Genomic DNA, 12401 nt, shown 5'->3' with positions numbered 1-12401 from the left:
GTTTTGGGGAGAGAGGGGAGAAGGGGGTTTAGTTCTAGTTTAAGGTTGGCTTCTTTCATATAGGGTAAACATGTCTGGGCAAAGATTTGTTCTAGTTAGAGTTTAGCTTGGGGGTAGAGAGAGAGGGGGAGTTCTAGTTAGAGTTTAGTTTTGGGGAGAGGGGGGGAGTTCTAGTTAGAGTTTAGTTTTGGGGAGAGAGGGGGGTGGCAGTTCTAGTTAGAGTTTGGTTTTGGGGAGAGAGGGGGAGTTCTAGTTAGAGTTTAGTTTTGGGGAGAGAGGGGGGGTGGCAGTTCTAGTTAGAGTTTGGTTTTGGGGAGAGAGGGTGGGTGGCAGTTCTAGTTTAAGGTTGGCCTCTTTCATATAGGGTAAACAGGCCTGGACGAAACTGTGTTGGTCGGTTCTTGTTAGAGTACGGGCTCTTTAGAGGGAGAGAGGGGTGATGTATCTAAAAAAGATTACATTTTTGCTTCGTAAAAAGCCGTTACGTACAACATGTGGGGGGAGGAGGGGGGTAAGCTGAGTGTTATGACCTATATAAGGCGATATGTTGAGTATGCAAAACTCATTCTCTACTTCAGAGTTATAAAGTAAAGACGAATAGCATAGTCTCGCTTTTAGAAAAGTTTTACAAAACCTGCCCGGACACGTCTTGATTTGAAAGGTAACGTATTTTTATATTCTTTTTTGTTTTTCATGGGGATAGCATTTAACGTAAGTTTTTTTTTACTATAAAAACGCGTAAAGATGGATCAAGAATCTATTTTATTCGAGATCGAGGAATTGGCCGCGTTACGACCATGGCCAATTAAGAAAATTTACGCTTTTTTCTTTAATTTATGTACATTTCTCAAACTTAACCCAGCTACAGTCGGGGAAATTTTACCGCCTTGTTTGTCTAATAGAGGATACGCTATTCTTGAAACATTTACAGACATATTTAAATATATGTTAAGCGTACCGCGTGAACCCGAACAATGCCGCAACGCGGAAGAGTTGGACACACTCTATAATAATGTGCCTTTAGCGTATCGTGATCTATATAGGGCCCGTTTCGAACAAAGAGCGTTAGAAATAAATCAACGCGATATAGACGCTCAAGAATCTATTTTATTAGAGATCGAGTCGTTGGTTGTTTCGCGACCTTGGCCCATTGAGAAAATCTACGCTTTTTTCTTTGATTTATGTACAGTACTCAAACTTAACCCAGCTACAGTCGGGGAAATATTACCGCCATTTTTGTCAAATAGAGGATACGCTATTCTTGAAACATTTACAGACATATTTAAATATATGTTAAGCGTACCGCGTGAGCCTGAACAATGCCGCGACATTAAAGAGTTGGAAACATTCTTTAATAATCTGCCTTTAACGTGTAGTGAGCAATATATGGCTCGTTTCGAAAAAAGGGCGTTTGACATAGGTCAACGCGATATAGACGAAATGCAAGCTGAAAATCTACTCGTTGATGAGCAAGATGAAAACATGATTAAAGCTTTTAACATTTTCGAAAAGGAAGAATCAATTGTGCGGGAATTTGAATCTTCCCAGAACGATCGTATAGCTCGCGACTTTTTAAACAATAATCCAGAGCTGGGTTTCGCCTCTCAAAACGATTTCGCCTCTATAGATTTTTCGGGTCTTAGTAATTTCCCTGACCAATCTGGAGGCGGAGCGAGGGGGGCAGTTATGACGCCAATAGATTCTCTACCTCACTGTGAAATTACGGATCAAAGAGTGCAAATGTACCCTAGATTTAACCTAACGGGTCTCGAAATCACCGTAAGAATAACTAATAATTTGGTTGAAGGCTTAGCCAATATTGTCCAGGCCGTTCTTAATAGGTTAGCTCCATCTGATATGATTCAGATAACGGCCGAAAGTTTAAGCTTGCCAAACAGGGGCGAGATATCACTCTCATTTCGTAGAGCTGACCAATTGGACTCTAAATCTGTTTTAGATGAGATAGAGTCAGTTTTATACGATGATGAGTTTGAAAGATTCTTTTTGGGACCCATCGTCTTAAAATTTCACGTGGTGAGAATCCCGGTAGAAGGGTTTGGCCGTGCTGCTCCCAAAGGAGTGCGGTCCTTTGATATCTTTTCTCGTGACTCTCGAGGAATTATCAGGATAGTGAACAATGATAATCTGTGTCTAGCGAGAGCGATTTCCGTGGCAATTGCGCATTCGGAACATAAGAAAAACCCGACTAATATCGCGCTTAAAAACAAATTTAAGTCGATTTCGTACACACGAGTGGATAGAGGCGATACGGCCTCTCAACGAGATGCCGCTATAGAGCTTTGCCGCAAAGCTAAAGTTAACCCGAAAGACTGCGGTAAAGTAGAATCTATACAAAAATTTAAAGCCGAATTAGCGCAATATAATATATTAATATATATTTTTAAAAATAATTTGCCCGAGTTGATTTTGGGGGAAATCGACAATGACGACAATAGGCCTCGTTTGATATTAATTAATCAAAATAGACATTACAACGTCGTCACGTCTTTAAGACCTTTGTTCGGGATGGACCATTACTGTGAAAATTGTCTGGTAGGATTTAGAAACAAGAGAGATCATAGTTGCAATCTTTATTGTTACAATTGTTTACGAGATCAAACTTGTACGGGTGCTGACCGAGCGTGTGACAAATGTCTCAAGGTTTTCAAAGGAGATGAATGTTTTAATTATCATAAACAAGATGGTGTAGACGGGAAGAGTATTTGCGCGCAACTATTTCATTGCAAACAATGTTTCACGCAAATAAATTTATTTAAGCGTAAAAATCAGCCCCATACGTGCTGTGAGACCTATTGTTCTGTGTGCAGTAGATACACTCCCAGTCCACACTATTGTTACGTTCAGGTAATTAAAGAAGAACCTCCTAAAGTTCGCCAAGCTAAGAAACAGAAAGTTGTCCCTGATTTGCTTTATATTTTTTATGATTTTGAAGCGATTCAGATATTAGAATCTGAGGAAAAAAAAGGGGCGTTAGTCCACCAGCCTCTCCTTTGCGTATCAGAGATGGTATGCGAAAGTTGTATCGATGTGCCCGAGGCTGGTTTCGTCTGCGGGAAATGTGGGTCACTAGGTCCGAGACAGAGAGTTTTTGAAGGGGCAAACCCTGTTTCAAATTTTTTAGCTTTTCTAAGAACATTAGCCTCTGTCAAGAAGGTAACTTTATTGGCTCATAATGCTAGCGGATACGATAATCAGTTTCTATTGCGAGAGATTATGGCTCTAGGCGAAGAATTTAAACCTAACTGCATAATTAACGGCACTAAAATTATAAATTTAACTGTCTTTAATTTAAATTTCCTTGACTCTTTCAATTTTATCTCCGTACCACTCTCTAAATTCGCCGCCACTTTCGGCTTAGAAGATGCGGCAAAGGGTTATTTCCCTCATTTTTTATTTAACGTGGTTAAAGATCACGTCTTCGACCTTAATAATCAATTAGCAACAAATTGTGTCTTAGAAAACCAAATGCCTCCTCCAGAAGCTTACGGGTCGGAAAATTTAACCTCCAAAAATCTCAAAGAGTTTATGGAGTGGTACGATAAACAAATTGAGGAGAAAAAAGGCTTTAATTTTCTGGAGGAATTAAAGTTTTATTGCATCAAGGATGTTGTGATATTAAAGTTAGGTTGTCTAGCTTTTAGAAAAATTTTCTTGGACATTGCCCAGGTGGAACCTTTCCAGGTCGCGTGTACTATAGCCGGTTTGTGTAGCTGGGTATACAGGAGACACTTTATGGATAAAGATTCTATAGGCATTATTCCTCATAACCTCTATAGAATGATTGATAATCAGTCACTTGTGGCTATAGAATGGTTATCCTGGTATGCTCACGAAAACGGCGTAAATATACAGTCTGCGTTTAACGGCTCTGAAGCCAAAGTTTTGAAAATGAAAGTGGACGGCCTTTGTGATAAAGATGTTCTAGAGTTTAACGGGTGTTATTTCCATGGTTGCCCCAAATGCTACAAAGTCAACCGTAACCAATCTTTGCAAGGTGATCCTGGTCAAACCTTGAACACCTTGTACGTCAGAACTTTAAAAAAGAAGGAACGAATCGAGAAAGCGGGTTTTAAAGTAATAACGAAGTGGGAATGTGATTGGACTAAAGATAAAACCGATAATCCGGCTATTGGTGTTTTTCTGGAAGCAGAAAACATTAAAGAAAAAGTACGCGAACCTTTAAATCCTCGCGATGCCTTTTTTGGTGGAAGAACGTCGGTACTTAAACTATACCATAAAGTATCCGGCAGCGAGAAAATGCATTACGTTGATGTAACTAGTCTCTATCCTTTCGTCAACAAGAGAAAGAAGCTGCCAGTCGGGCACCCAGAAATTTTACTGGATAATATCCCCGACATTTTCACATTCGATGGATTTCTGAAATGCGAAGTTTTGCCGCCAATTGGCCTCTTTCACCCTGTTTTGCCCACAAGGTTAAACAATAAATTAGTTTTCACTCTTTGCCGGGAGTGTGCCTTGAAACGTTTCCAAGGAGACTGTCGCCATTCCGACGAAGAGCGAAAACTAATCGGCACTTGGGTGATTGATGAACTTCGTGCCGCTGTAAATCGGGGTTATGTTATCCTAAAAAAGATAGAGGCCTGGAAATACAAGGTGCGACAATATAACCCTGAAACTGGCGAGGCCGGCTTGTTTCAAAAATACGTTGATTCGTTCCTTCTTCATAAGCAGACGGCTAGTGGTTACCCCTCGAATTGCGTTACCCCCGAGGAACGTGACAATTATATTAAAAATTTTAAAATTAGAGAGGGGGTACTTTTAGACCCAGTCAAGATTAAAAGAAACGAAGGGTTGCGTAGCGTAGCAAAACTTGCCTTGAATAGTCTTTGGGGTAAATTCGGGGAAAGAGTGAAACCAACCAAAACGGAAATTATCAAAGAACCCCGCAGACTTTACGAACTCTTAAGTAACCCGGATGTTGAAGTAAAAAGCGTTTTAACCATAAATGAAGAAACGCTGCTAGTCAAATGGGTTCCTACGACTGAGGCCGACGTTGTTTTGAAGCATACCAACGTCTCTATAGCCTGCTATACAACGGCCATGGCCCGTCTTTGTTTATTAGAATATCTGGAAATTGTCGGGGATAAATGCTATTACTACGATACAGATTCTCTTGTGTACATGTCCCCCCTGGGAATACCGCTAATAGAAACTGGTAACTTTCTGGGTGAAATGACCAACGAATTGGAAGGTTATGGTAAAAACGCCTACATTGATACCTTTGTCAGTGGAGGATGCAAAAACTATAGTTATTGGGTAACAGATCCAGACTCTGGCAAAAGGTTCAATACAACCAAAGTCAAAGGGTTTCGTCTTAATGTCTCTAACGAGAAACTAGTCAATCACGAAACTTTAAAAGGATTACTAGGCGTTGATTTAGACAAACCCCTTTTGCCCATAACTGTTCCAATTCCGAGACACATTTCGAGGCTTCCCAATCACACGCTTGTCTCTATAGACACTCACAAAGTTTATAGAGCCACGGTCGATAAAATCCGTATACTAGACAATTTCAAAACAGTCCCCTATGGCTACCAGAACCCAACTTAATTTATTAACTAATTTATTGATTTATTTATTTATTAATTTAAAACTAATTTATTAATTTATTAATTTAAAACTAATTTATTAATTTAAAACTAATTTAAAACTAATTTATTAATTTATTGACTAATTTATTAATTTATTTATTTAAAAGTGTATATTGTATATTTAAAATAAAAAAAATTTTAAACTGATTTTGTTCCTTTTTTTCCCGCGCTTCCTGTCATACGCGTTTCCCTGTCATACGCGACACGCGGCGCGTTTCTTTGCTATGCACGACGCGATCATTTCCGCGACACGCTAGAAGAAGAAGAAGAAGAAGACGCGCGCGACCCCTATATTAACGTTTGGCCACTTAAAGTTTAATTTATTTAAGCTCGAGAGCTCGGAGAACAATGATTCCCTTTTATCATCCGTGTACCATAACGGTAAATGGACCGAGTGGGGCTGGAAAGACGTTTCTTTGCGAAAGAATCATTAAAAATCATCGGGAAATGTTTGAACCCAATATCGCTGAAATTATTTTCTATTATTCAGAATATCAACCATTTTACGACAGGTTGAAAGGTTTGGTTGTCTTTAAGGAAGGTTTGCCGGATATGAACGAGTACGACGGCTCTCGAAATTGTCTTCTAGTAATAGACGATTTAATGGATCAGAACAAATCAGGTTTGATCGGTTCAATTTTTACCAAGTTTAGTCATCATCGTAATTTAAGCGTGCTATATTTAACTCAAAATCTTTATCATAAATCCAGCGATGCTAGGGACATAAGTTTAAACACAAATTATTTGATACTGTTCAAGCAGGTTAGAGATAAATTGCAAATAAATTATCTAGCTAGACAAATGTACCCGCGTAACCCGAAATTTTTAATGGAGAGTTACATGGACGCTACTGAACAACCTCATTCGTATTTGCTATTAGATTTTAAGCAAAACTGTCCCGAAGATTATAGGGTTAGAACAAACATATTTCCCGATGAGATCATGGTAGTGTACGTGCCCAAAAAGAGATAAATAAGACTCGTATCATACACGAGCATTCATTTGAATTATGAAACGCCGCGCGATTACATCACAGCGAGACGTTCTCGCCCTCTTGAGTAAACTTAAAAAAGGACCTAGACACGCCTTTATAAGATCCGCGGATAAAGGTTTAATAGACGCTATATCAGAATTAGTTTTAAATACGCTACACGGAAACGTGAAATTGAATTTGGGTCAAAGAAGTAGGCTATACAGGTATAAGAATAACCTACGCAAAATAGCTAGTAAAAGAATAGCTTGGAAAAAGAAAAGGGCTATTTTATCGAACCAAAAGGGAGAAGGTCTTTTTTCTTTACTCGTACCGCTTCTTTCCTCGGTTATCGGAGCTTTTAGTTCGTAATGTACCATAAAATGACCTTGGTACCCTTGAATGAACGGCAAATACCGTCTCAACCCGCTATTCAACCCGCTCATACTCTAAAGACAGATGTTATGCAAGAATTGAATAGGGAGATGCAAACGGTTTTAAACAACAAATCGTTAGACGATCGCTCCAAATGGATTATGTACCAGCAGCTAGTCCAAAGGTACAATAACGTTTCTCGAGAAATCGTGCCGGATCCGACCGAAAAATGGATTGACATGTTCCCCCTCAAATATAAGGGGAGAGCAAAGAAGGTTTTTACTCAGTTGCAATCGCTTGGCGAGACCTTAAGGTGGTCGAAAGAAGGAAGAGTCTTTGTAAACGGACGAGAGATCAAAAATTCTGATATAGCGCAGTTAGTATACCATTACATTACCCCCCTTAAAGAAATACCCGAAGGCTGGAGCGATTTTCATAGCATTGTAAAAGAAATTGAAGGACCAAAAAACGCCGTCTCTCCCGAACCAGTCCCCATCCTTCCCCCTCCTCCTCTCCTTCATCTCACTTCCCCGCCAAAAAGAACGCCCTTAAAGAGACGGCTAAGAAATTACAATAAAGAAAATTCAAGTGGGGCTCGTTACGTTACGAAAAGGAAATCTTCTTCTTCTATAATACCAAAATGGCTGAGCTTCAACCCAACAACACCGAAAAATTAAAAACCATATACTATGATCCTTCTAACCCCGCTTCGTTTTCAGGAATAGACGCTTTACATCGAGCTGTTAAAGATGATGGTATATCGAAAGCGGAAGTAATTTCGTTTTTGGAAAGTTCCACCCCGTATACTTTGCATAAAACGGCTCGTAAAAAGTTTAAGAGACGACAAATTATAGTTCACAATATCGGTGATTTGTACCAAATAGACTTGGTTGACATGCGATCCTTGGCCAAAGATAATGATAACTACACGTTTCTATTGACGTGTATAGATTGTTTTAGTAGAAAACTATGGGTCGTGCCTTTACTACGTAAGACGGGAAAAGAAGTTGTTAGAGCCTTAGCTCTTATATTCAAAGACCAAATACCGATTAGAATAGAAACGGATAAAGGGAAGGAATTTTTGAATTCCTCGGTCAGAAAATTTCTCAAAGAAAAGGGGGTTAAATTCTTTACAACCGAGAATGACGTCCACCACGCCCCCATTGTAGAAAGAGTGAATAGAACGCTAAAGTCTCGTATGTTTAAACTGTTTACCCATCTCCATACTAGAAGGTATATCGACCACCTACGAGATATAGTGTCGGCGTATAACGGCGCTTGGCATAGTACTATTAAGATGACGCCGAATAACGTTAAGCCAACCAATATATTAGAAGTGTATAGAAATATTTACGGGACTGAAAACAAAGGACAGAAAAAACGCCCTCCTCCCCGAATAAAAGTGGGTGATTACGTTAGGGTTAGCAAAGTAAAAATGGTTTTTGAAAAGGGTTACGAAGCCAATTACTCCACCGAAGTTTTCCAAGTTGATTTTATCGGAACTGCCCGTGATCCAGTGATTTACAAGTTAAAGGATCTGGAAGGAAACCCTATAAGTGGCGTGTTCTATCGCGAAGAGGTTCAGAAAACGGTTAAACCTGAAAGGTTCAACATTGAAAAAATTATAAAGCGGCGAAAAAGGCGCGGAAAATTGGAGTTATTAGTATCTTGGGAAGGTTACCCGAAAACCCAAACCTCTTGGGTTCGTGGAGAAGATGTCGAATCAATCGTTTTACCTAACCCTACCAAGTAACGTCAACGGCTCGTTATTTCCCGATAATACCAGGGCGCATTACTGTACCAAGCTACCTAACCCTATTCATTTAAATGGAAAATGGGAAGTGTCTCTAGTAGATATAATGTATACGTCTACTTTTTACAACGTGCCAAGGCCTAAGGAAGAACGTGATGTTAGTTTTCATAACGTTTCCAGATACGGGAGCAAATATACAGTAGGGGAGGTAGTCGATGGAAAGAAAAGAGAGAGAAAAAGTAAAGACGCTAGGCGGGAGACCATAGTTGCGCCCGACGTTCCCCCGGGGTTTTACAAGTCTATAGAACATTTAATAAACGTCATAAATAATTCGTTTGACAAAAATGGCCCATCACCGCGGCTGATTTACGATAACGTAACCGGGCACATTACTATAAACCAACCTGAAAGATTATTGAAACCTTATTTAAAATTCGAAAAACCCATTGCCGAAATTCTCGGATACGATGAAGCTAGCGAATGTATCGGTCGTAGCGAAAGACCCTCTAATTTGAATTACCACGTTCCGGACCAGTTATTTATCTATTTAAATATCGCTAGCGATCAGATTGTAGGCGACCACTCGGTTCCTTTACTACGGATCGTTTCGGTTGATGCCAAGAAACCATACGGGTCTCAAATATTTCAAACCTTTACCAATCCTCATTACGTACCCGTTGGTAAAAATTACTTTGATATCATCGAAGTTAATATAAGGAATAGTTTAGGGGAACCGGCGCCATTTGAATACGGGAGCTTAACGGTTAAACTACACTTGCGATGCCTAAGCCAGACGTCTTAGAACGGAGACAATGTTGCTACAAGCAATATTACAATAATCAAGCGGGAACCGGAACCGGAACCGGAAGTTATTATATAGGGACTAACCCTAATTTGAAAGGACATGGGATAGGATCGTTCTTCCAAGGCTTAGCAAGGTTTGTTAGGCCTTTGCTTACAAGCGGTGCCAAATTTCTCGGCAGAAAAGCCGTTAGTACAGGGACCAAAATTTTCAGTGACGTAGTATCGGGCAAGGATATTAAAGAGGCCGCTAAGAAAAGAGTAACGGAAACTTTAGATGATATTAGAACACAGCATGGGGGAGGGGGGAAAGGTCGCAGACGTAAAAAACCCTTGAAACGAAAACGGGCTCAAAGTAAAAAAGGTATAAAACGAGCAGCTACCAGGAAAATAAAGCCAGTTCGCCGCCGTATACCCTACAGGTCAAGACGACACGATATATTCTCCTAAACATGTTTCAAGCGACAATATCTGAGCTGGACTTTTTCGAATCTGTCCCGATTCAAACATCGGTAGAATCGGCCAAATATGTTTGCTATCGACCTATTTCGGTTTTGGATGGAGACTCTCAGATTGAATTTTACGTTCCTGGAAATGGTGAAGAATATATTGACGCCTCTCTAACTATGCTTTATGTTCGAGCTAAAATAGTACATACGGACGGTACCGATATCGATGACACAGATAACGTAGCGCCCGTCAACAATTTTTTACATTCGCTCTGGGATACGGTAGAAGTAACCGCCAATGATACGCCTATTTCATCTTCAACCGGAAACTACGCCTTCAAAGCCTATCTAGAAACATTGCTAAACTATGGAGGAGACGCGAAAAAATCTCATTTAACTTCTTCTTTATGGCATAAAGACACGGCTGGGAAAATGGCTTCTGCAACTGAAAACCAGGGGCATCTTGTTAGGAAAGAGCTAGCAAAGGGTTCGAAACAGATTGAAATGTACGGAGCCCTACACGCTGATATGTTTAACGTTTCAAAATTCATACCCAATGGCGTTAGTCTTAGAGTCAGGATGACCCGAAATAAACCAGGCTTTGTTTTGCTCGGAGCTCCTCCCCCCGGTGGCGTATGGTACAAACACGAAATACTCGAAGCAGGTTTATATATTCGTAAAGTGCGAGTAGCCCCTCGAGTAATGCTAGCTTTGGAATCGGCTTGGACTAAAGCCACGGCAAAATATCCATTCACTAGGACAGAAGTGAAAGTTTTTACCATTTCGGCAAATATTCAAAAAACTACTATAGATAACGTATATTTAGGGGTTTTACCAAACAGATTAACAGCGGGTTTAGTAACTCATAACTCGTATAACGGCAAATTGAGTTGGAACCCTTTCGACTTCCAAAACTTTAACGTGAATTATATTAATCCGATTATCGGCTCGGAACAAGTACTAGCTAAGCCTTTGCGACCAAATTTCAAAAAGGGTCTTTACACTAGATCATATTATTCTCTGTTTACCGGATCTGGTACTCATTACAAAGACGATGGTAACGAAATATCTATGAAGGAGTATCCCAAAGGTTATACGCTTTACTGTTTTGATTTGACTCAAGATGGTACCGCGTCAGATATAAATCATTACAACCCTATACGACAAGGACAATTGCGACTTGAACTCGGGTTCGAAGAACCAGTACCCGAAACGCTGAGTTTGATCGTTTATTCAGAATTTCAAAGTTTAATGCACATAGATCATAATAGAACAGTCGTTGTAGATTCGCCATGAACGCTTCAACCATAAGAAGGGTTTTGAGATACACCCGCGGTTTCATGGGCGTATACCCGCGCGATGTTCTACCCAAATATATCCTTCGATACCCGGCTTCCATTGTTATAAATCTAGATAATCACAAAGGAAACGGTAGTCATTGGATTTGTCTCTATATCGATGGGAATAAACAATGTTATTATTTTGATTCTTTGGGTTTGGGTCCCTTGACAGAAGATATTAAAACATTTATGAGAGAAAATTCTACGAAAATAAACTATAATAGGAGGGCTTTGCAGCCCCCAGACAGTTCCGCTTGTGGTATATACTGCGTTGTATACATTATGCACAGAACGAGGAGAAGAAGCACAAACATGTTTTTCAAGAAATTTAAGAGGGATCCGTGGATGAATGACGTCATCATTTCCAACCTCTATAAGAGAACCACGCCCTCCCACTGAATTCTCTTACCCAATCCCGACTCGGTATTAGACCGTGTTATGACGTCAGCCGTTCCAGCCTCTATAAGAGAAACACACACCCCGTGAATTCTCGTATCCAATCCCGACTCGGTTGGTGTTATGACGTCAACCAATCTCTATAAAAGAAGCCCTACGGTCGTTAGAGGATTCATATCTACTCCCGGCTCGGTTCTAAACAGTCACCCACAGACTCGCTGCTAGTTATTATTATGAAGTCCGCCGTTATTGAATTAGAATACCTGAACGGACGCACTCGTAGTGATGGCAGCACGGACATTATCGTGAAAGAATTGGCCATAACAACCATCGAGGCCAAGCCGGCTACCGTTTCCTGGACATTCGCGCCGCCGTACAATAAATCACACGTCTCGATTTCAAAACAACGGCAAAACCAGTGGGTTTCGCGTAATCTGCACCGATTGGACTGGAATGCCGGCTTAACCTCATACGCCAAACTCGACGATTGCCTCGCCGCCGGTCTACAGGGGGTCGACCTAATCTTTTCAAAGGGTGACGAAAAAGTCACCTTTCTCTCTGACCGTCTCAACAGAACGGTTCACGACTTGAACGACTTCAAGTGTCCGAAAGCCACGACCGCGGACATCATTTCTCTTCCCGTACGGTGCTTGTACCCTCACCCCGTCGGTGAGCACCGAACGG

At 40.5% G+C, this 12401-nt stretch overlaps 1 protein-coding gene across 1 annotated transcript; it reads left to right on the top strand.

Moving 5' to 3' along the window:
• Nucleotides 1-520: 520 nt before the first annotated feature.
• Nucleotides 521-5985, top strand: LOC149679347 (uncharacterized). The gene is made up of 4 exons (XM_089835830.1): nt 521-661; nt 745-3277; nt 3431-5539; nt 5963-5985. The coding sequence occupies exons 2-4, from the start codon at nt 745-747 to the stop codon at nt 5983-5985; spliced, it is 4665 nt and encodes a 1554-aa protein (XP_089691956.1). The 5' UTR covers nt 521-661.
• Nucleotides 5986-12401: the final 6416 nt, after the last annotated feature.

Source organism: Phalangium opilio, unplaced genomic scaffold, assembly GCF_054372755.1.
Source record: "Phalangium opilio isolate 3A_F unplaced genomic scaffold, DU_Popi_V2 ptg000041l_1, whole genome shotgun sequence".
Lineage (NCBI taxonomy): Eukaryota > Metazoa > Arthropoda > Arachnida > Opiliones > Phalangiidae > Phalangium > Phalangium opilio.
Note: the sequence above shows the minus strand (reverse complement) of the source record. Positions and strands in the feature narration are given on the sequence as shown.

Bases quoted from the DNA above. Each gene is read 5' to 3' on its own strand.
- LOC149679347 (XM_089835830.1), top strand. From the start codon at position 745: ATGGATCAAGAATCTATTTTATTCGAGATCGAGGAATTGGCCGCGTTA. The intron at 3,278-3,430 runs GCACTAAAATTA...ACGTGGTTAAAG, and splicing joins ACCTAACTGCATAATTAACG to ATCACGTCTTCGACCTTAAT. The intron at 5,540-5,962 runs GTATACTAGACA...AATTTATTTAAG, and splicing joins AGCCACGGTCGATAAAATCC to CTCGAGAGCTCGGAGAACAA.